This window comes from Ornithodoros turicata, unplaced genomic scaffold (assembly GCF_037126465.1).
Source record: "Ornithodoros turicata isolate Travis unplaced genomic scaffold, ASM3712646v1 ctg00000958.1, whole genome shotgun sequence".
In the NCBI taxonomy this organism is placed as follows: domain Eukaryota; kingdom Metazoa; phylum Arthropoda; class Arachnida; order Ixodida; family Argasidae; genus Ornithodoros; species Ornithodoros turicata.
The window spans coordinates 192884-217498 of record NW_026999427.1 but is presented as its reverse complement, the minus strand read 5'-3'; the positions used below and the strand labels follow the sequence as shown (position 1 = coordinate 217498).

At 45.9% G+C, this 24615-nt stretch overlaps 2 protein-coding genes across 12 annotated transcripts in view; one reads left to right on the top strand and one right to left on the bottom strand.

Moving 5' to 3' along the window:
- The window catches only part of LOC135375939 (major facilitator superfamily domain-containing protein 1-like), a 238210-nt gene that overhangs the window by 108328 nt on the left and 105267 nt on the right, over window positions 1–24615 (bottom strand). For 9 of the 11 annotated variants that reach the window (XM_064608564.1, XM_064608561.1, XM_064608563.1 and 6 more), the window contains one exon: window positions 21943–22016. The exons of 1 other annotated variant lie outside the window; for it this stretch is intronic. The gene's annotated coding sequence lies outside the window, so the exon portion shown is untranslated. Of the gene's footprint in view, window positions 1–21936; window positions 22017–24615 lie in introns of all 11 variants that reach the window. One more of the 11 variants, XM_064608562.1, reaches the window with a different exon arrangement.
- Window positions 13516–15134, top strand: LOC135375935 (uncharacterized). Its single transcript, XM_064608555.1, has 3 exons — window positions 13516–13669; window positions 13729–13955; window positions 14709–15134. Exons 1-3 carry the CDS (start codon window positions 13516–13518, stop codon window positions 15132–15134), a joined length of 807 nt encoding a protein of 268 aa, XP_064464625.1.

The window sequence follows — 24615 nt, the reverse complement described above, 5'->3', positions numbered from 1 at the left end:
GTTCGGGATTGGCAAACCAGGGGTCACTCAACGAGCGATACACACCTGGGAGGGTGACTGAGCACTCATCAATGCCACAGTGCAAGCCAGTGAATTATAATATAGGGAAAAAAAGCCATTAAAGAAACAAGTAAATGACGCTAAACGTGTTTGAAATTCAAAATTGCAGGTTAAGATGGCTTCTATGGCTGCACGCAGAGAAACAGATACTCATGTAACGATGCGACAGCACCAGAGGACAAGTGTTTCGACGTGTTTGCAGCTCGTCAGCTCTGGGTAGCTGTGCATCGTTCGGGATTGGCAAACCAGGGGTCACTCAACGAGCGATACACACCTGGGAGGGTGACTGAGCACTCATCAATGCCACAGTGCAAGCCAGTGAATTATAATATAGGGAAAAAAAGCCATTAAAGAAACAAGTAAATGACGCTAAACGTGTTTGAAATTCAAAATTGCAGGTTAAGATGGCTTCTATGGCTGCACGCAGAGAAACAGATACTCATGTAATGATGCGACAGCACCAGAGGACAAGTGTTTCGCCGTGTTTGCAGCTCGTCAGCTCTGGGTAGCTGCGCATCGTTCGGGATTGGCAAACCAGGGGTCACTCAACGAGCGATACACACCTGGGAGGGTGACTGAGCACTCATCAATGCCACAGTGCAAGCCAGTGAATTATAATATAGGGAAAAAAAGCCATTAAAGAAACAAGTAAATGACGCTAAACGTGTTTGAAATTCAAAATTGCAGGTTAAGATGGCTTCTATGGCTGCACGCAGAGAAACAGATACTCATGTAATGATGCGACAGCACCAGAGGACAAGTGTTTCGACATGTTTGCAGCTCGTCAGCTCTGGGTAGCTGCGCATCGTTCGGGATTGGCAAACCAGGGGTCACTCAACGAGCGATACACACCTGGGAGGGTGACTGAGCACTCATCAATGCCACAGTGCAAGCCAGTGAATTATAATATAGGGAAAAAAAGCCATTAAAGAAACAAGTAAATGACGCTAAACGTGTTTGAAATTCAAAATTGCAGGTTAAGATGGCTTCTATGGCTGCACGCAGAGAAACAGATACTCATGTAACGATGCGACAGCACCAGAGGACAAGTGTTTCGCCGTGTCTGCAGCTCGTCAGCTCTGGGTAGCTGCGCATCGTTCGGGATTGGCAAACCAGGGGTCACTCAACGAGCGATACACACCTGGGAGGGTGACTGAGCACTCATCAATGCCACAGTGCAAGCCAGTGAATTATAATATAGGGAAAAAAAGCCATTAAAGAAACAAGTAAATGACGCTAAACGTGTTTGAAATTCAAAATTGCAGGTTAAGATGGCTTCTATGGCTGCACGCAGAGAAACAGATACTCATGTAACGATGCGACAGCACCAGAGGACAAGTGTTTCGCCGTGTTTGCAGCTCGTCAGCTCTGGGTAGCTGCGCATCGTTCGGGATTGGCAAACCAGGGGTCACTCAACGAGCGATACACACCTGGGAGGGTGACTGAGCACTCATCAATGCCACAGTGCAAGCCAGTGAATTATAATATAGGGAAAAAAAGCCATTAAAGAAACAAGTAAATGACGCTAAACGTGTTTGAAATTCAAAATTGCAGGTTAAGATGGCTTCTATGGCTGCACGCAGAGAAACAGATACTCATGTAACGATGCGACAGCACCAGAGGACAAGTGTTTCGCCGTGTTTGCAGCTCGTCAGCTCTGGGTAGCTGCGCATCGTTCGGGATTGGCAAACCAGGGGTCACTCAACGAGCGATACACACCTGGGAGGGTGACTGAGCACTCATCAATGCCACAGTGCAAGCCAGTGAATTATAATATAGGGAAAAAAAGCCATTAAAGAAACAAGTAAATGACGCTAAACGTGTTTGAAATTCAAAATTGCAGGTTAAGATGGCTTCTATGGCTGCACGCAGAGAAACAGATACTCATGTAACGATGCGACAGCACCAGAGGACAAGTGTTTCGCCGTGTTTGCAGCTCGTCAGCTCTGGGTAGCTGCGCATCGTTCGGGATTGGCAAACCAGGGGTCACTCAACGAGCGATACACACCTGGGAGGGTGACTGAGCACTCATCAATGCCACAGTGCAAGCCAGTGAATTATAATATAGGGAAAAAAAGCCATTAAAGAAACAAGTAAATGACGCTAAACGTGTTTGAAATTCAAAATTGCAGGTTAAGATGGCTTCTATGGCTGCACGCAGAGAAACAGATACTCATGTAATGATGCGACAGCACCAGAGGACAAGTGTTTCGACATGTTTGCAGCTCGTCAGCTCTGGGTAGCTGCGCATCGTTCGGGATTGGCAAACCAGGGGTCACTCAACGAGCGATACACACCTGGGAGGGTGACTGAGCACTCATCAATGCCACAGTGCAAGCCAGTGAATTATAATATAGGGAAAAAAAGCCATTAAAGAAACAAGTAAATGACGCTAAACGTGTTTGAAATTCAAAATTGCAGGTTAAGATGGCTTCTATGGCTGCACGCAGAGAAACAGATACTCATGTAACGATGCGACAGCACCAGAGGACAAGTGTTTCGCCGTGTCTGCAGCTCGTCAGCTCTGGGTAGCTGCGCATCGTTCGGGATTGGCAAACCAGGGGTCACTCAACGAGCGATACACACCTGGGAGGGTGACTGAGCACTCATCAATGCCACAGTGCAAGCCAGTGAATTATAATATAGGGAAAAAAAGCCATTAAAGAAACAAGTAAATGACGCTAAACGTGTTTGAAATTCAAAATTGCAGGTTAAGATGGCTTCTATGGCTGCACGCAGAGAAACAGATACTCATGTAACGATGCGACAGCACCAGAGGACAAGTGTTTCGCCGTGTTTGCAGCTCGTCAGCTCTGGGTAGCTGCGCATCGTTCGGGATTGGCAAACCAGGGGTCACTCAACGAGCGATACACACCTGGGAGGGTGACTGAGCACTCATCAATGCCACAGTGCAAGCCAGTGAATTATAATATAGGGAAAAAAAGCCATTAAAGAAACAAGTAAATGACGCTAAACGTGTTTGAAATTCAAAATTGCAGGTTAAGATGGCTTCTATGGCTGCACGCAGAGAAACAGATACTCATGTAACGATGCGACAGCACCAGAGGACAAGTGTTTCGCCGTGTTTGCAGCTCGTCAGCTCTGGGTAGCTGCGCATCGTTCGGGATTGGCAAACCAGGGGTCACTCAACGAGCGATACACACCTGGGAGGGTGACTGAGCACTCATCAATGCCACAGTGCAAGCCAGTGAATTATAATATAGGGAAAAAAAGCCATTAAAGAAACAAGTAAATGACGCTAAACGTGTTTGAAATTCAAAATTGCAGGTTAAGATGGCTTCTATGGCTGCACGCAGAGAAACAGATACTCATGTAACGATGCGACAGCACCAGAGGACAAGTGTTTCGCCGTGTTTGCAGCTCGTCAGCTCTGGGTAGCTGCGCATCGTTCGGGATTGGCAAACCAGGGGTCACTCAACGAGCGATACACACCTGGGAGGGTGACTGAGCACTCATCAATGCCACAGTGCAAGCCAGTGAATTATAATATAGGGAAAAAAAGCCATTAAAGAAACAAGTAAATGACGCTAAACGTGTTTGAAATTCAAAATTGCAGGTTAAGATGGCTTCTATGGCTGCACGCAGAGAAACAGATACTCATGTAACGATGCGACAGCACCAGAGGACAAGTGTTTCGCCGTGTTTGCAGCTCGTCAGCTCTGGGTAGCTGCGCATCGTTCGGGATTGGCAAACCAGGGGTCACTCAACGAGCGATACACACCTGGGAGGGTGACTGAGCACTCATCAATGCCACAGTGCAAGCCAGTGAATTATAATATAGGGAAAAAAAGCCATTAAAGAAACAAGTAAATGACGCTAAACGTGTTTGAAATTCAAAATTGCAGGTTAAGATGGCTTCTATGGCTGCACGCAGAGAAACAGATACTCATGTAACGATGCGACAGCACCAGAGGACAAGTGTTTCGCCGTGTTTGCAGCTCGTCAGCTCTGGGTAGCTGCGCATCGTTCGGGATTGGCAAACCAGGGGTCACTCAACGAGCGATACACACCTGGGAGGGTGACTGAGCACTCATCAATGCCACAGTGCAAGCCAGTGAATTATAATATAGGGAAAAAAAGCCATTAAAGAAACAAGTAAATGACGCTAAACGTGTTTGAAATTCAAAATTGCAGGTTAAGATGGCTTCTATGGCTGCACGCAGAGAAACAGATACTCATGTAACGATGCGACAGCACCAGAGGACAAGTGTTTCGCCGTGTTTGCAGCTCGTCAGCTCTGGGTAGCTGCGCATCGTTCGGGATTGGCAAACCAGGGGTCACTCAACGAGCGATACACACCTGGGAGGGTGACTGAGCACTCATCAATGCCACAGTGCAAGCCAGTGAATTATAATATAGGGAAAAAAAGCCATTAAAGAAACAAGTAAATGACGCTAAACGTGTTTGAAATTCAAAATTGCAGGTTAAGATGGCTTCTATGGCTGCACGCAGAGAAACAGATACTCATGTAATGATGCGACAGCACCAGAGGACAAGTGTTTCGACATGTTTGCAGCTCGTCAGCTCTGGGTAGCTGCGCATCGTTCGGGATTGGCAAACCAGGGGTCACTCAACGAGCGATACACCCTGGGAGGGTGACTGAGCACTCATCAATGCCACAGTGCAAGCCAGTGAATTATAATATAGGGAAAAAAAGCCATTAAAGAAACAAGTAAATGACGCTAAACGTGTTTGAAATTCAAAATTGCAGGTTAAGATGGCTTCTATGGCTGCACGCAGAGAAACAGATACTCATGTAATGATGCGACAGCACCAGAGGACAAGTGTTTCGACGTGTTTGCAGCTCGTCAGCTCTGGGTAGCTGCGCATCGTTCGGGATTGGCAAACCAGGGGTCACTCAACGAGCGATACACACCTGGGAGGGTGACTGAGCACTCATCAATGCCACAGTGCAAGCCAGTGAATTATAATATAGGGAAAAAAAGCCATTAAAGAAACAAGTAAATGACGCTAAACGTGTTTGAAATTCAAAATTGCAGGTTAAGATGGCTTCTATGGCTGCACGCAGAGAAACAGATACTCATGTAACGATGCGACAGCACCAGAGGACAAGTGTTTCGCCGTGTTTGCAGCTCGTCAGCTCTGGGTAGCTGCGCATCGTTCGGGATTGGCAAACCAGGGGTCACTCAACGAGCGATACACACCTGGGAGGGTGACTGAGCACTCATCAATGCCACAGTGCAAGCCAGTGAATTATAATATAGGGAAAAAAAGCCATTAAAGAAACAAGTAAATGACGCTAAACGTGTTTGAAATTCAAAATTGCAGGTTAAGATGGCTTCTATGGCTGCACGCAGAGAAACAGATACTCATGTAACGATGCGACAGCACCAGAGGACAAGTGTTTCGCCGTGTTTGCAGCTCGTCAGCTCTGGGTAGCTGCGCATCGTTCGGGATTGGCAAACCAGGGGTCACTCAACGAGCGATACACACCTGGGAGGGTGACTGAGCACTCATCAATGCCACAGTGCAAGCCAGTGAATTATAATATAGGGAAAAAAAGCCATTAAAGAAACAAGTAAATGACGCTAAACGTGTTTGAAATTCAAAATTGCAGGTTAAGATGGCTTCTATGGCTGCACGCAGAGAAACAGATACTCATGTAAAGATGCGACAGCACCAGAGGACAAGTGTTTCGACATGTTTGCAGCTCGTCAGCTCTGGGTAGCTGCGCATCGTTCGGGATTGGCAAACCAGGGGTCACTCAACGAGCGATACACACCTGGGAGGGTGACTGAGCACTCATCAATGCCACAGTGCAAGCCAGTGAATTATAATATAGGGAAAAAAAGCCATTAAAGAAACAAGTAAATGACGCTAAACGTGTTTGAAATTCAAAATTGCAGGTTAAGATGGCTTCTATGGCTGCACGCAGAGAAACAGATACTCATGTAACGATGCGACAGCACCAGAGGACAAGTGTTTCGCCGTGTTTGCAGCTCGTCAGCTCTGGGTAGCTGCGCATCGTTCGGGATTGGCAAACCAGGGGTCACTCAACGAGCGATACACACCTGGGAGGGTGACTGAGCACTCATCAATGCCACAGTGCAAGCCAGTGAATTATAATATAGGGAAAAAAAGCCATTAAAGAAACAAGTAAATGACGCTAAACGTGTTTGAAATTCAAAATTGCAGGTTAAGATGGCTTCTATGGCTGCACGCAGAGAAACAGATACTCATGTAACGATGCGACAGCACCAGAGGACAAGTGTTTCGCCGTGTTTGCAGCTCGTCAGCTCTGGGTAGCTGCGCATCGTTCGGGATTGGCAAACCAGGGGTCACTCAACGAGCGATACACACCTGGGAGGGTGACTGAGCACTCATCAATGCCACAGTGCAAGCCAGTGAATTATAATATAGGGAAAAAAAGCCATTAAAGAAACAAGTAAATGACGCTAAACGTGTTTGAAATTCAAAATTGCAGGTTAAGATGGCTTCTATGGCTGCACGCAGAGAAACAGATACTCATGTAACGATGCGACAGCACCAGAGGACAAGTGTTTCGCCGTGTTTGCAGCTCGTCAGCTCTGGGTAGCTGCGCATCGTTCGGGATTGGCAAACCAGGGGTCACTCAACGAGCGATACACACCTGGGAGGGTGACTGAGCACTCATCAATGCCACAGTGCAAGCCAGTGAATTATAATATAGGGAAAAAAAGCCATTAAAGAAACAAGTAAATGACGCTAAACGTGTTTGAAATTCAAAATTGCAGGTTAAGATGGCTTCTATGGCTGCACGCAGAGAAACAGATACTCATGTAACGATGCGACAGCACCAGAGGACAAGTGTTTCGCCGTGTTTGCAGCTCGTCAGCTCTGGGTAGCTGCGCATCGTTCGGGATTGGCAAACCAGGGGTCACTCAACGAGCGATACACACCTGGGAGGGTGACTGAGCACTCATCAATGCCACAGTGCAAGCCAGTGAATTATAATATAGGGAAAAAAAGCCATTAAAGAAACAAGTAAATGACGCTAAACGTGTTTGAAATTCAAAATTGCAGGTTAAGATGGCTTCTATGGCTGCACGCAGAGAAACAGATACTCATGTAACGATGCGACAGCACCAGAGGACAAGTGTTTCGCCGTGTTTGCAGCTCGTCAGCTCTGGGTAGCTGCGCATCGTTCGGGATTGGCAAACCAGGGGTCACTCAACGAGCGATACACACCTGGGAGGGTGACTGAGCACTCATCAATGCCACAGTGCAAGCCAGTGAATTATAATATAGGGAAAAAAAGCCATTAAAGAAACAAGTAAATGACGCTAAACGTGTTTGAAATTCAAAATTGCAGGTTAAGATGGCTTCTATGGCTGCACGCAGAGAAACAGATACTCATGTAACGATGCGACAGCACCAGAGGACAAGTGTTTCGCCGTGTTTGCAGCTCGTCAGCTCTGGGTAGCTGCGCATCGTTCGGGATTGGCAAACCAGGGGTCACTCAACGAGCGATACACACCTGGGAGGGTGACTGAGCACTCATCAATGCCACAGTGCAAGCCAGTGAATTATAATATAGGGAAAAAAAGCCATTAAAGAAACAAGTAAATGACGCTAAACGTGTTTGAAATTCAAAATTGCAGGTTAAGATGGCTTCTATGGCTGCACGCAGAGAAACAGATACTCATGTAACGATGCGACAGCACCAGAGGACAAGTGTTTCGCCGTGTTTGCAGCTCGTCAGCTCTGGGTAGCTGCGCATCGTTCGGGATTGGCAAACCAGGGGTCACTCAACGAGCGATACACACCTGGGAGGGTGACTGAGCACTCATCAATGCCACAGTGCAAGCCAGTGAATTATAATATAGGGAAAAAAAGCCATTAAAGAAACAAGTAAATGACGCTAAACGTGTTTGAAATTCAAAATTGCAGGTTAAGATGGCTTCTATGGCTGCACGCAGAGAAACAGATACTCATGTAACGATGCGACAGCACCAGAGGACAAGTGTTTCGCCGTGTTTGCAGCTCGTCAGCTCTGGGTAGCTGCGCATCGTTCGGGATTGGCAAACCAGGGGTCACTCAACGAGCGATACACACCTGGGAGGGTGACTGAGCACTCATCAATGCCACAGTGCAAGCCAGTGAATTATAATATAGGGAAAAAAAGCCATTAAAGAAACAAGTAAATGACGCTAAACGTGTTTGAAATTCAAAATTGCAGGTTAAGATGGCTTCTATGGCTGCACGCAGAGAAACAGATACTCATGTAACGATGCGACAGCACCAGAGGACAAGTGTTTCGCCGTGTTTGCAGCTCGTCAGCTCTGGGTAGCTGCGCATCGTTCGGGATTGGCAAACCAGGGGTCACTCAACGAGCGATACACACCTGGGAGGGTGACTGAGCACTCATCAATGCCACAGTGCAAGCCAGTGAATTATAATATAGGGAAAAAAAGCCATTAAAGAAACAAGTAAATGACGCTAAACGTGTTTGAAATTCAAATTGCAGGTTAAGATGGCTTCTATGGCTGCACGCAGAGAAACAGATACTCATGTAACGATGCGACAGCACCAGAGGACAAGTGTTTCGCCGTGTTTGCAGCTCGTCAGCTCTGGGTAGCTGCGCATCGTTCGGGATTGGCAAACCAGGGGTCACTCAACGAGCGATACACACCTGGGAGGGTGACTGAGCACTCATCAATGCCACAGTGCAAGCCAGTGAATTATAATATAGGGAAAAAAAGCCATTAAAGAAACAAGTAAATGACGCTAAACGTGTTTGAAATTCAAAATTGCAGGTTAAGATGGCTTCTATGGCTGCACGCAGAGAAACAGATACTCATGTAACGATGCGACAGCACCAGAGGACAAGTGTTTCGCCGTGTTTGCAGCTCGTCAGCTCTGGGTAGCTGCGCATCGTTCGGGATTGGCAAACCAGGGGTCACTCAACGAGCGATACACACCTGGGAGGGTGACTGAGCACTCATCAATGCCACAGTGCAAGCCAGTGAATTATAATATAGGGAAAAAAAGCCATTAAAGAAACAAGTAAATGACGCTAAACGTGTTTGAAATTCAAAATTGCAGGTTAAGATGGCTTCTATGGCTGCACGCAGAGAAACAGATACTCATGTAACGATGCGACAGCACCAGAGGACAAGTGTTTCGCCGTGTTTGCAGCTCGTCAGCTCTGGGTAGCTGCGCATCGTTCGGGATTGGCAAACCAGGGGTCACTCAACGAGCGATACACACCTGGGAGGGTGACTGAGCACTCATCAATGCCACAGTGCAAGCCAGTGAATTATAATATAGGGAAAAAAAGCCATTAAAGAAACAAGTAAATGACACTAGACATGCTTGAAATTGCTGTCATCTTGTAAAGCAGTATGTGAAAAGCATTCCCACAAAATATTTCTGTCCAAAGTTGTTTCACTACGGCGCAATTAATTTGGAAAATCGCTGCCGTGGTGACAGGCCGGAGCGCTCCAACTGCAGACCACACCCACTCTAGTGTGACGTTGGTGGTAGAAAGCCCCTCATTCGTTGGTAGGAAAAACCGTCAGCTACGAACATTGCGAGCTTATATCTGGTTGACTTCTATTCTTTATATGATTTATATCGGTTTCCCTTGAAAAAACATAGCATATATGTAGGGAGTGACTTTTTCGGGTTAAACCCGATTCCGCCCGGTTATTCCCCCCCGAACTGACCTCCGACCAATTCGGGTTAAACCCGATTTCTCCCCGAATTCCAGTCACTATGAAATCCTCAAGTGACGTTTCCACTGAAGACGAACAAAGGTCGTCACGTGTAACACATGTAAGAATGGGTCACTTACTTTCCAAGCAATACACCCGGGTGTGTCAACACTGTCTATGCCTTCGGCGATTACCGCTGAAAGGTCGCGATCTCGCAAAAACAACAACAAAAGAACAAAAAAGAGAGATTAGGAAAGGAATTAACAGACAAGAGGAGAAACAAAAACACCCAATAATACCCGAAGGCACAATTACCGCCCGATTTCTCCCCGAATTACAGCTTTAAAAATAGCGCCCGATTTTACCCCCCGAATCTGAGAAAGGCATTTAACCCGAAAAAGTCACTCCCTACATATATGCAGCCTAAGAAAATCAGATTACGATCACAAGAGTAATATACACGTGGCTTCTGTGCAATCTCAGAATTCACAGTAGCAGAAAGCAAGAGATGGCGGTGGTATTGTGGCGCCACCTGTTAGCCACTGAACCAACTGCACGGTTAAAGCTGTCGGACAGGCTGCACGCTGTCGAGAAGCACGGGGTTTCCGCTGTACAAAACGCAGTTAATTTCGGGCTGCACCACTCGTTCTTCCCGTGGTATTTGTGGTCCCAAAAAATCGTGGTTGTGTCGTTGACAGCCTTCAAGCCCTCCGTTTCGGACATCACGTAGCCGGAGAATGCATGGAGTCTCCAAAGCGGTAGCAGACGCTCCGGCCTGCGCGGTGTTGCTCACCTTGATCATGTGATCCCAGGTCCAATGAGGAGCGTCCTTACCACTTGCGTCACATGGTGACACGCGTGGCAGCGCTCTTCACGTGTCTATCATGAAGGCGAAGGAGGGTGTTTCGTGCATGGGAGGTTCGGGGAGCTATTGCAGGCGTCCCATTTTCGCTACGGTTGCACTAATTGTGGGAAAACTGTTTTTGGCCGCCTAACATTCCATACTGACCAAAAACAAAAACAAAGTTGTGGGCCCCTAGACTGCTCCTTTAAGATGGCTTCTACGGCTGCACGCAGAGAAACAGATACTCATGGAACGATGCAACACCACCAGAGGACGCGTGTTTCGCCGTGTTTGCGGCTAGTCAGCTCTGGGTAGCTGCGCATATCTGGGTAGCTGCAGATATCCGCAAGATACTTAAGGATTCTGATGAAAATTTAGAACTTTCTGCGGTGTGCGGATCGGATGCGGATCGGTAACGGATATGAAGGCAGCGGATATACCGCGTGCTGTAATTTTTCCACCACCAATTTATTTGCACTGCGACAACGAGCGCATGCTCGGGTTCACCTTTGACCAAGCACGGCCAAGACAGGAAAGAAGACATTCTGGTGTCTCGAACCACGCGAGCACCGACGAGGTAGTGTTCTACGCGTTCCGGAAGTCTCTGCATAATGCGTTTGTTGAAATGTTTACCTTTTCTTGTTGTCGTGAATCCTTCCGTGACATCATGGAGGCATCCGAAATTATACCAACATATGCTTCCGCTGTAGGAAGGGAGTTGCCTCAGGACAGAAGCCGCCAATATTTCAAACAGAGACTGTTCTTCTGTTTCTGTCTGTTTTGGTCTCTGTTCGAAATATCGGCGGCTTCTGTCCTGAGGCAACTCCCTTCCTACATCTCTACCGGTTCGCTGGATTTCTACCCATCTACATATGCTTCCGGCGGTCTTTTACTCGTCCTTCGAAACGTGAGGATTTTGCGGATCGGATGCGGATATAAACTGTTGTGTGTGCTGCAGATGCGGATCAGACGCGGATAACGGATGCGTGGATGCGGGTCGAATGTGGATGCCAAAAATCTCATCCGTGCTGAGATGCGAGCACAATGATTGCAATAGCGGAATTTTAATTTGAATTACAAGTTCTGTGAGATGTAAGTAATTTCAAGCACAATAGGTAAGCTAAGTTGAATATTCCAACACGACACAATCAGTTTCTTGTGAAGCAAATGGCGGACATGCATGGAAATAATGAGAAGAACGATCAACAGCTAGCACTAATAGATAGCCAAACCCAGGCATCATCCAACAGGTAAATAAGAGAGACATGCAAAAAAATCATTGAAGAGCAATTATCAAAGCGAGAAATATTACAAATTTAATGCTGTGACCAGCACAGAGTTAATGCTGAAGAACTGAGAAACACTCGAAACGGTACATCGTCCAAGGAAATAATGGGAAACACAATCAGCAGCTAACGAATACTCAAACCTATGCATCATCCAACACGTAAACAAAAGATACACGCAGCAAAATAGCTGTTAGCTCGTTCACAGCTCAGCTTGCTGAAGGGTCAAAGTGTGTGTCCTGTATTCATACGCGCATCGTCCTCACCACTTTTAAGCTGGGTATTTCAAAATGCAATTGATAACAGTACAAACATGAGTAATAAACTTCGTAATAGCATGTTCCACCGAAAAGAAAATTGTGTCGCCCATAAACTATCATAAGGAACATTGCATGTCTAGGCATAACCATGGTTTATTTCAACAGCGTTTATTTTGAGGGCGTGCATCTCTAGGCGGTTTATTTCAGAAAATGGATTTCGAAAGGTGGAATTTCAAGCGTGGATTTTTTAATGTTTTATTTGAAGATTTATTTTGGCGTACAGCCAAAACAGTAGGCAGTAGCAGAAAACAACCCCTCTTTCTGCAAAAAAAGAAAAAGAAAGCTGAGTGGTATGAGCTGTCCAGGTATGAGTTGAATGTGATATGAGCTGGGCGGTTGCCGTTTGTCAGTAGAGTTAGAAAGTTTTTATGTGTGACCCACGACCTACTAGAATATAGTGACCATGTCATAATCGGCAAACGCAATGAGGAGCCTGTCTCCACGATTGCCTGCGAGATCACCATCATGCTTGGGCAATAAAACTTAATACCTAAACGCACAGAAGCGGATGCACGATTACCGTAGCAGACAGCAACAGTAAACGCGTGCAATGATGATGATGATCAACCTATTTCTAGTGGGACACCTACTGCATGTAGAAAAATACTAAGGTAAGCTAGGGTACAGAGTACTGTAGAAATTAAGGAAGCAATTATCAGGGCGATGAGTAGCGCCACAGTTAGCCTCAAAGTGCACTGGGAAGTGGTCCGTATGGCATGGTCGCGATGGTCCTGTAGGTCGTGTTGTGAACGCGGACACTGCACTGTCCTGAAAGCGCAGACACGATAGCAAGCGACAGCGACAAATATGGGGGCCACCACTTGGCGAGGGTCGCAAGTGAACTTTATTATAATAAAATGTCGAGCTTGTAGGTGGGAAGCAAGCGAACTTTAAAGGGGCGGTCACACTGGTAAAACATTATACACCAAACACGAACATTCCTTTAAACATGTATGACGAACATGTATGACGAACACCCGCCAAACATGTTCGTTTATACACTCCTGGTCACACTGATCATACATGTCCGAAACATGTTCAACAACCTCGTTGTATAACCAGTGTGACCAGACTGTCATACAAATGTATGATACGACAACGTTTAACAACATGTTGTGAAACGTGTTGCGATGTATTTGGACACCGTTCAAAAGCAGCAGTGTTCCGTGCGACGATTTTGAGTGAAATAAAAATTTGCGTCACATCACACTGACATTCATTTATATTTACGAAAGCATGTTGCGTTTTGGAAACCATGTGACAACAGCTAATGGCGACATTTGTTTAGTTCACTTTGGTGAAGACTCCTGACCGTCCAGACGATAGAAATGGCGAGCTCTTTTCCGGTGCACTTGGAGGCCGATCTGGTCACTTTGGTGGAAGAACGGCCTGCCTTGTGGCAGATTAAACATCACGACTACCACAAGAAAGACGTTCGCGAGAGGTTGTTTGGGGAAATCGCGCTTGAACTTGGAGTGGAGGGTGAGTGTCCGTTTTTAACATAGCCCGAGCGTGTATGCTCATTTTCTGAATTATTCCAGTTGCCGCTGTAAAGGCAAAATGGAACTCGCTCCGATCGGCGTTTGCCAGAGAGCAAAGAAAGACATTAGCCAAGCGGTCAGGGGACGGCGGAGATCAGGCGTACGTTTCGTCGTGGACGCATTTCAAGAGGATGAGCTTCATCGCATCTGGAAATCCAAGGAGCGGTAGCGACTCCAGCCTCGACAAGTCGTCATCTTCCCCCTTAACCCCGACTCCCGCCGTTCAGGTATGATCACACATGCCACTGGTATGGATTTCATGTCATTGAGTGGCAAGATACGAAGGCAGAAAAATAGGCGGTGTCAAGTTGCCGCCGGTGGTGAGTAAATCAAAGAGTGCTATTAAACGGTAGCAGCAACTTCTTTATTTACACATGGTTACCATGTGTAAATAAATAAGTTGCTGCTACCGTTTAATGTCACTCTTGGACAAATAATGGCAGTGAAACCCTTTTCACACAGTTTTACCAAACTTGTGTTTAGAAATGATATGCGAACTGGAAAATTAAGAGCACGGAGATTCCCTTTGTACGTTCCTTCCAGCCTCTAAACAACTTTGTATCGCGTTGCAATTGTTTTACCAAAATTCATATTTTTTTACTTGCACCACATTTAATTATCATTTTCTGCAAACAGCTGTTTTCGTCTTTGCACCTTCCCTCCCATTTTTAGCGACTGATCGTATTGCTACACTAGCTACAAGCAGTTGCCATGTCATATCAATATAACGCACACAAAGCATTTTCTTTTACTGTGACAAATTTTGCTGCAACTAGCTTCTTACTGAAGCATTTTCGCTCCGTTTTCTTTTTTGCTGCTTGCATGAGTGTCATAATTGTGTGAATTATTGACAGAACACAGCAGAATCCTTCTGTTGAGCTGTTGTCAACTGCTGCTTTGGTTCCAACATGACACTGCAGTAGAGTGTGTGCAAAGAAAGAGTTTCATTGGTCGTCTTTTTATATTGTTTCACATGTTAGGCTCTACTGGAGTCGACACAAAGAAGTGTTGCAACTGTTGAGGATGATGATGAACGACATGAAGTCAGTCGTGTCCTGATAGAGGAAGACCTTGAGCCTGTGGACACGCAGTCGACTGCCCGTGCAGAGCACTTTTCTCCAGTGAGCACACACGGCGCACAACCTCGCAAAAGGGCTCGGACGGCTACAGAACAGTCCCCAACGGTGCTGGAGCGACGGACAGTACTCTTGCAAGCAGCCATCGATAGACTGAACCGGCCGGCTGCTACTTGCCAAACAGATGAGGTCGATGATTATGTCAAACGGCTAGCAAATGTGTTGCGCCGCGTTCCATCTGGAGCGCAGCGTGAAAAACTATTTCACGCGTTAATGACTAAGGCACTTAACACAGTGTTTGAAATGACAGACTTTGGCATAGAGTTTTGAACCACTTTGGATCTACAGTGTTCTTTTTTTTGCGCGGCTTGGTTGTATTCAGCAACATGTTGTCAAACACGTTGAGATGTATTTGGAGTGACAATGGCAGGCGTTTCATGCTCAAATAAACATTTATCTGTAATTTTTCCAAAATAGAACTATATTGCAAAGTTGTGATGGATGTGATTTCGCAAAACAAGGGTTAACAACATTGAAGAAGGTATATCGGGGAAGGAAGTGTGGTGGAGCACATGTAAAATGGCGAGCCGGTCTCACACGGTCTGGCCCAGACGATCCTTCATCCCTCCTGGAGCAGCGCTCGGCACTTCTAGAGGCTGCTGTGAACAGATTGTCCCGTCCTGCTACTCAAACGGATGAGGTTGACAACTTCCTGAGGCAGCTGGGAGACAGCATACGTTGTGTACCTTCAGGAATAGAACGGGACAGACTATTTCTTGCACTGTGGGCAAAAGTGCTAAATGGAAAGCACAAAACAACAGAGTTTAGCACAGAGTAAATATAGTTTCTGACTGAAACATTAGCAGAATGCTTCTTTATTATGCGATATGCATATTTCTGCACAGTCCTTCGCCCCTTCTGGAGCAGCGCGCAGCAATTAACAGGCTGCTGTGGACAGATCATCCCGTCCTGCAACGTAGATACATATACAGCAAATCTCGGTTATAACGAACCCACTTATGACGAATTTCCGATTATAACGAATGCATCGAATGGCAATATTTTGAATGCTGCCAAGGCTGTATAATGAACTTTGGATCGAACAGGTTGCGCATGACCGCAGAGTTTGTTATAAACAAAATTTACTGTAATATGCGATACAGCATCATGTTCCCACGCACCTGCTTCACTCCAGCTCACACTCCCCGGACCGTTAAAATAGGCGCAGAAGTCTTCCCGCACCTGCTTGGCCCTAGCTGTATGGTTCTGGCCCTGAGCACCTTGTCCCTGTGCTTCGGGCAAGCCACGATTGCACTGCCTCCAGGCACCGAGGTTCACTTCACCTATAATTGTAATCGATAAATGCCAAGGTCACCATGTGTGAGCAGTAACTTGCTTGTGAAGGAAAGCATCTTTCCACCATCCACAACCTGCAGTGACATGAATTAGGGAGCTTACTTATTTGGCTAATGCCAATTATGTGGAGAGAGGATGTTCACCTGTGAGGATATCTTCGGTGTCGAGATATCCAGGAGGTGTGTACAGCCTCTTTGTGGGCCTGGCATGTCGAAGCATATTGTTCAAGACCACACAGGCTTTCACCAGATCCTTGGCATTTTCAGCACTGGACCGTATCGGACTCCTGAAAAGCTGCCACCGGCTTGCCAGGACACCGAAAGCATTTTCGACGACCCTTCTGGCCCTTGATAGCCTGCAATCATTGCAAGTAGTTGTTGCAGCTGTACCAAAATTTATACAATCTCAGTATTGTAGGATAGGTTTAGGATGTAGGATAGGATGCATGCACCTTTTATTGTGTATGCGTATTTGTCATGCATTACAAGTAACATGCAGTTTTCTGCCAGTACAGGCTGCCATCCAACCTGTAATTGTATATCCGTCTTTCTGTGTCAAGTTCCCGGGCTGGAAATGGTCTTTGCAGATAGGGCTTCAGCCCAAACCCTTCGTCGCCTACAATAGTGTATGGAAGGGCTTTATCACCCCCACGGGGAACTCGAGGCGAAGGAATGTGAACGGTGTTGCCCTCAATGGCGTCCTTGAGGCTGGAATTGTTCCAGACTGCACTGTCCGAGAGCCTCCCATTCCTTCCAACATCAATGTACAGAAATTCAAGGTCTGCACCAACAAGTGCCATGAGCACAATACTGAAGCTGCCCTTGTAATTTCTGTACATAGCACCAGAGGATGGTGGAGGTAAGACCTGGACGTGTTTACCGTCCAGGGCCCCAATGCAGTTAGGAAAATTCCAGGCATCTTCGAACGCCGCGGCAACCTCCATCCACTGAGCCTCTGTCGTCGGTGTTGTGAGGTAAACTGGCTGTAGCACTATGCCCGCAACAGTGTTGTGCGCCAATCGGAACTGGAACCCCAGTGAGTGAAACGATTCACCTGTGGGGAGTTAATGTGTGAACTGTGATGATAGTAGCTACAAAGAGTGAGTACACTTGCATGGCATACACTGTACAGACTGAAGTAATGATGGGCAGACCGCGATATTATATGCAGTAAAAGCACGGTTGATAACAATGCAAATATGCAGCTGTCATATCAGCTAAGAACTGATCATAACACAGAAGAATAAAATGAGGGAGCATGCACAAGGCATGGGGGAGGGCAAGTATGCATTTTCATGCACTATAAAAGCCACGCTATTGCGTTCATACGGTCTCAAAACATGCAAATACAATTCAGTTGAACTCGTGCATGTCCAGGAACGTAACCTGCGAAACATGCAAATCTGCAGCCGGGATGAGTGATACCAATTAGCAGTCTTAAGTAACTTCGTTACGAGTAACTACTTGCAGTAAAAAGTTAGCAAGTTTTAACTGCAGCCAATCTCTTTTCTACTGTTTTTAATCAAAATTTCTATTTCGTCCCAACTTCTTGATGCCACCGGTGATCATGCAGTGGCCTGCCCCCTGAGAAGAGTAAAATATCCGTGTAGGGAAGCAAACTGTACTAAAAATCTCCATAGTATTTAATAGCGTCAAGAATCAAACATGGAGGTGATTTTCAGGGGTAGTCTTAGTAATGTGAAATTGTAGCATTAACTTCAAATAGTAGCTGCTGTGCAGAAGGTGCAGCTCTGCTCATTTCGTATCACTGCGAACAGTACGTGTAACAGAAGCTGCTCACGACGTTTATGTTTAAAAAATTAACTAAGTACCTTTTGCGCCAGTAAGTGTGACCAACTTATTAACTATTCAAAGTAAATTTTCCCAAGGGTGCAAAAAAAAAAAAAAACTAAAGCAGGGAGCAGTATACATTGTTTTGTCAATTGTGCAATCACAGATGGAAGGTGTCAGTGAAACAGTGACCTGATAGCCAGCCATCACAACAACAACAAGTAGCTCTTAATTTGGATGCCATTGAAGCTCGCTAACTGTAAATGTTACCTCGATACCCTTGAAGAGTAACATTAACAACCCTGATAGTGCACTATCAATACGGTGATAATGAGTATTAGACAACTGAGACCTCTAAACAAGCTTTTGGATGGTGAGTGCTTAAATTGTTTAGAGTTCGCTGTAGCTGGGGAAAAAGTGGGGAACCAGCCTTGACCTCTCCGGGAAGTGCTCCTGTCTTTCCACATAACTTAATTAAGTTTCCGGAGGCTCACCTGTTGCAAGATGCCTCAACGTGACAGCGAGACGTTCTCCTGGAGATATTGCCGCTCAGAAGTTCGTGTCTTGCTTCTCGATATATAGGCGAACCATGTTAAGTAGATACTCGAACGTCGCCACGTCCATGCGCAGGTATCTTCTGTATCCGTCGTGATCTTCGACCGCCAGCTCCCGCATTAGATTTTCATAGCAGCTCATCTGGGGCCGTCGCAATAGATACGGCTTTACCCAGACGCTGCGTCGTTTGGGACGCTGACCACGGCTGCCAGAGCTGGCGCTTCCTCTGCTTCCAACAGAGCAATAGCTGCAAGGGCGAGCTCAGTTTTCGTCATCCACCACGATCTCTGCTGTAAATAAGGGGAGAAGAATAGCGTTTGCGCGGCACCACGGCGGCCCAAAGCAATGTTTATACCCATGCGATATATGCACTACTGGCACTATACGCTGCCGCATTGACACTCACCATTCCTGCTTGGATGACCTGCCTCGAGATTCATCGGCGTGGAATGTGGTCGCGATGTCACAAAAAGGCGTAGCAGAAAGATCAAATCGCAGGACCAAGCTCGAATGTGAAAAGAAGACCGATATATCACGTGCGCGCCGTGCCAGCCGTGCTGTTCACTGGAAGCAGGTTGGTGACGTCTACTGACGCTAGTGCGCAGGCGTCATATAGGCGTTGTATGATCGGTGTGACCAGCGACGGAAGCTTGTTCGCGCTGAACATGTTTGAGCCGTGTTCGGTCAAACAAATGTTCGCTGCAAACACTGTTGTGAGACATGTTGTGTATGATCAATATGACCAGCCATTATACAGCTCTGAAACATGTTTGCATACATGTTGTTGAACATGTTTTGAGTGCTTGTTTAACCAGTGTGACCGCTGCTTAAAAAGTGAAAGTGGAGGAACGAGGAAAAAAAAAGACGACGAAAGCGTGGGAACCACAGTGCCACCAAGAGAATACCCCATAAAATAAATTTGCACACAATTTGACGCTATTAATTAAACCTCTGTATGCAATAAGAGGATAAGTCAGATTATCCCCTCTTAGTATTTGTTGCAATGACATCTACATAGCAGTTTGTACCTGCCAAAGAAAATTTAGGACCATATTAAAATTTAGGACCATATTGCAATATATTGACTCTCTACAGGAGGGTAAGAAATGGGAAATGCATGTGTGTCAGTGAAGTGGACAGCCAGATCAGGCCCCTTTTTTACATATGCATACAAATGGTGTAGCTTATATTTTGCTATGATGTGGAAATGAACTTTGTCTTCCACTCGAAAAACATGTTCTTCCTATCGCACGTGACAGTGCCAGCAGTACAGCTGAGCGCTGCAATCTGAAAAAACATGCGCAATATGCTAGTAAGTCAGTTAGCTGGCCATACAGACATTATTTTCAAGATTGTGCTCATTTAGCAGCACGACAATCACGATCTAGGCTGCCCCACTGCACAAAGATAACTTCGCCCGTCCTGGCGTCACCATGAAGGTCCGACTCGTGAAAACATTGCCGCCTGCGACGGATCGTCGGAGGATGTGCTTGGCATGGTGAAGTGTCGGCAGCCTGTTGTGGACACAGTAACTGCATGTATGTACATGAAAGTTCCATTGTAGCTGTGCTGACGAAAACACTCAATGTCATCTGTATCTGGCACGCATCTGGCTTTGCCTGGTTCCTGCTGGCCGTGTTACTTGTTGCTGGTCATGCTCCCGTTCGCTTGCGTTGCTTTTTAATACAATTAAGCAATCATGGCACCGGTTTTATTCCCCACATCCCCACAAGCAATGGGGTAGAGTATCGAAGTGTACTGTCAAAAATGCGTGTGTGCAGGTAAAGTAGCAGGGGGTGAGGAGTGATACTCATATTTTGTATTATAATAGTAATACATATTTTGATTGAGGTATTATAATACTAATACTTCTGTGTAATACACAAGTAATACTAGTTATACATTGATAGGTAACTTGGGGAGGAAGAAAGGAAAGAAGAAATATATACAAGTTGCACATTACTTATCGAGACAGCCATTTTCAAACTTTTTTTTCTTTCAGATGCTTATATTTTTAGTGTGTTCTCAATGGTGAAGTCCTCTATAGGGCATCTCCTCTCCAAATATGATCAGATAGCACTGAGCAATTCGATCACAGTGAATAGCTTGCTCGCAGTATGGCAGAGTCTCGATGTCATCCACTCTGGATGATAAAATGTGGGCTGTTCAAAAGTCTGTGACAGTCCATAGTGCAACTGCATGCTGGTGTGACTGGCTGGACTTGATGCACTCTTTGATACAGTAAAGGGCTTGCAACGCAGGGCTTGCAGGGATACATCCCTGGGGTAAGTCCGCGGCGGGCGGTGACGTCACGTGGACGGAGAGGTCCCCATCCCCGTCGAGCATTCACACAGGACGAGGGATGGGAGCAGATATGTCTGTCTCCAACACCACTTATCAGGCTGCGTGAACGAGTTTCCTCACTTTTCTGCACTGGCTGAACAAAAAAAATAACATTTTGTACGTTGGGGTACATTGCACCTCCAGCATTCCACAGTGGAGGGAACAACTGCACTAGCGAAATAAAAATGCTGCTATCGTCGATACCAACACATATTTCGCGGTCGACGCCTTTGCGTACGAGCAGTGTTGCCGTGCTGCGGAATCATAAAATGTCCACTTTGTTGAAAAGAAAGAAAGAACCAAACTGCACTAGTTTTCAGCGAAGGAAACAGACAACTGTAAGTTCTCGGGTCTGGTCACGTAGTAAAAGCTATTTACATTACAAAGCGACAAATACATACGCAAAACCTGTCATAATCATAATTTATCTGTTAAGTTATTGTTCCATCGCGCAGTAAGGTCACATTTCCACACCGTGCTATAGTGGGTATCGTATTAGGAGATCCGCTTGCTCGTAGGAAAACCCTCGTTTTCCCCATTTTTTCTGGCTTCGTGAAGACCTGTACCTTATTCCTCTTTTTTATTATGCTGTTCTTCGAAGACCCTCTGCTTCAGCGGTCAGAGCTGTAAAACAGCCCGTCGAAGAAGAAAAAATAATTACAACAAAATAAAAACAGTCAAAAGATGTTGCTCCATCCTCGGGTCCCCCCCAACACATGGACCGTTTGTGGGTTGGAGACTAATGGTCCGCGGTGGGATTCCGGTCCTCCGCGGACAGGAGCAGACGCACATTTTGATGACACAGGCTGTAACGTTTACACCATCCGCGGACTTATCCCAGGGATGCATCCCTCGTGTGATCCCACCCTTACAGACCCTGAACTGCAAGGCATGCCTGGGAGCCTCCAGTATCCTCTGGCCCTGAGGCGCCATTCGCTTTGGGATAATTTGGGGCAGGGAAATAATAGGTGGCTTGTTCATGTCCAAATGTGTGTGGGACGGGTAACAAGTGGGACACCAATGACACTTTGCAGGTCGCACTAAGGACCTCTGGGAAAGCATTGCACCTTAAAAACGGATGTAATTACCATTACCAGGATGTGTGCGTGAGCTGCCCCTGCTTCTCCTTAGCTGCTTCAAGCTTCTCTAATGTGTCAGCATACATTATCTGTAATAAAATGAACATCTTTAATTCTACAGGTAGAGCTTCATGCACACTGATACAACAGCATCCACAGCTATGCGTTTTTGCAACTACAGAAAATAACTAGGTAAATGATATGTTTTTACCTGAAGCAGGAGCAAATTACGAACAAAGTAGGAATGACCCTCGCATATTGCGTGAAACGTATAAAAATTAAATTTTATCGCCCGTTTCTTGAAGGCGATCCGCCATCTTTACTGAGGACCTTCTTACCTAAGCGGACATTCACATGCACCAACTTTCTGCACCAACTCAGACCAACTTTAGAGTTGGTGGCAGTCGGCCGACATCACCAACCATGACCAACTTGAGTTACTGGGAATCGGTCGCCGAGCGAAAACTTCGGGGAGTTGGTGGTGGTGTAACCAATCAACGTGAGGAGCATTGCCACGTGACCCTCTGGCACGACCTACTAGATTATAACGACCATGTCCGTGCGTCGCGTTTTTAGTAGGTAGCGGTGGCACTACTCATCGTCCCAGTTAATGCTGCAACTTCTACAATACTTTGTACTTCAGCTTACCTTAGTATTTCTGTACAAGCGGTGGACATTCCACAGATGTTTCATTCTGAGGTTGATTATCATCATTCTATAGATTATCATCATATCATTCATAGGAGCTATTGCTGTTGTCTGCTATCTGCTACGGTAGTCGTACATACGCTTCTGCGCATTCAGAATTCAAATTTCCATCGTCCAATCGTGGCGTGCCGATGAGCACCACCCCTAGCGAATCGTGCGGACGGGCTCCTCATAGGGGTTGCTGATTATGACATGGTCGTTATAATCTACAGGTTTTCCCGTCGTATTTAATCCTTATACCGCAGAATTTAATCCTCATGTGGCTACTTTTAATCCTTATACTATTAGGAGATGTGTTTACGGCAAATGCAGCCTCATGCAGCTTGGGTGTCCACTTTGTTGGATCGCTGACGCACATTTTCCGTAGTACTGAGACCAGTGTGGCGTTGCTCCTTTCAATTAAGCCGTTGCTCGCTGCTCTGTACGCTACCGAATGATGGAGTTGCACACCATGGGAATGCATAAATCGCTGAAACTCTCTAGATTTAAAGGCACTGCCGTGGTCCGTAAGGCAATGATCGGGAACACCATATTGGTAGAAAATCGTGTGGAGGTGACGCACTACTTCTCGAGCTGACGTTCCAGACACTGGCGCTGGCAGAATGTATCGTGTTGCAAAATCGATGACGTTAAGGATGTATTTTGCAGAACCATCTTGCGACATAGTGATGTGATCCAAGGCAATGAAATGGAATTTCTGTAGAAGGCATGATACCAAGCTCACAGACAGACTTTGTTGTAGGACGGTTTGCCTGTTGACACACTTGGCAACTACTAACATAGCTCTTTATAGTTCTCTGCATGTTGAGCCACCAGTAACGGTGTTTTGTTTTGTCCAGTGTCCGTGATACGTTCATGTGTCCCGAACCATCGTGGATCAGCTCAAGTATGGCTTGTTGCATCTGCTCAGGCGCGACGACCACTTGAGCATTGTGAGACATCTTATAAAGAATACCATCGACAAGTGCAAATGTCTCACTGAGAGAGTTGTCGTTGTTAGATAATGTCACAACAAACGGAGTCTTTCCGCTGAAGATCGTGCAGCAGTGCTGAAAAAGCTGGTGACATTTGGATTCAAGCACCTCCAGGTAGGCGAGCACCGCACATCCATAACTCAATTCAGGAAGTTAAAAGCAAGAAAATAGCAGCGGAGAAAGAGTTTCTCACGACAACTTTAACTCCTACATGGAACGATCTGAGCATTATGTGACAGCAAATGATATTGCCGGATGACCAGAATGTGATACTGTGACGTGCATGTCATTGCTGACCAACTTACATTTTGAAAGAGACTTGAAAAAGAAGGGGCTTTTCTGGTGAATGTCATATCTTAATTGTTCTTGTTTTTAAGCAACTTGAAGGGTGTTGTGTTTGTCAGTTTGTATGTACCAGCTTCAGGGCAACTACTTTCTAGATAGTTCGCTTTAGTTCCAGGTAGTCACATACTATCCCATAGTAGTGCACATAGTAGTCATAGTCATAAAAGGTTCATGTATAGGCATAAACAAGGAAATACTGATAACATGTCAGATGATGCAGGTAGTCCCATACTACCCTACAGTAGTGCATAGAGTAGTCAGTCACGAAAAGTCAGTTTATGGCTGTAAATGAGGAAATAGTCAAAACAGGTCATAAACCATTGCAGATAGTCCTATACCATCCCATTGTATTGCGTGGAGCAGTAATTATCACAAAAAGTCAATTTGTAGTTACAAAGAAGGAAATAGTAATAACAGGTCATAGATCATGCAGGTAGTCCCATACCATCCCATGGCAGTCCATAAAGTAGGCATAGTCACAAAACAGTCAATTTGTAGCTATAACCTAGGAAATAGTCAAAACGGGCCATAAATCATGCAGGTAGTCCCATACTACCCCATAATAGTGCATAGACCAGGCATAGTCATAAAAACTCAATTTATAGCCATAAACAAGGAAACAGTCAAAACAGGTGGCATTATGCAGGCAGGCCCATACCAA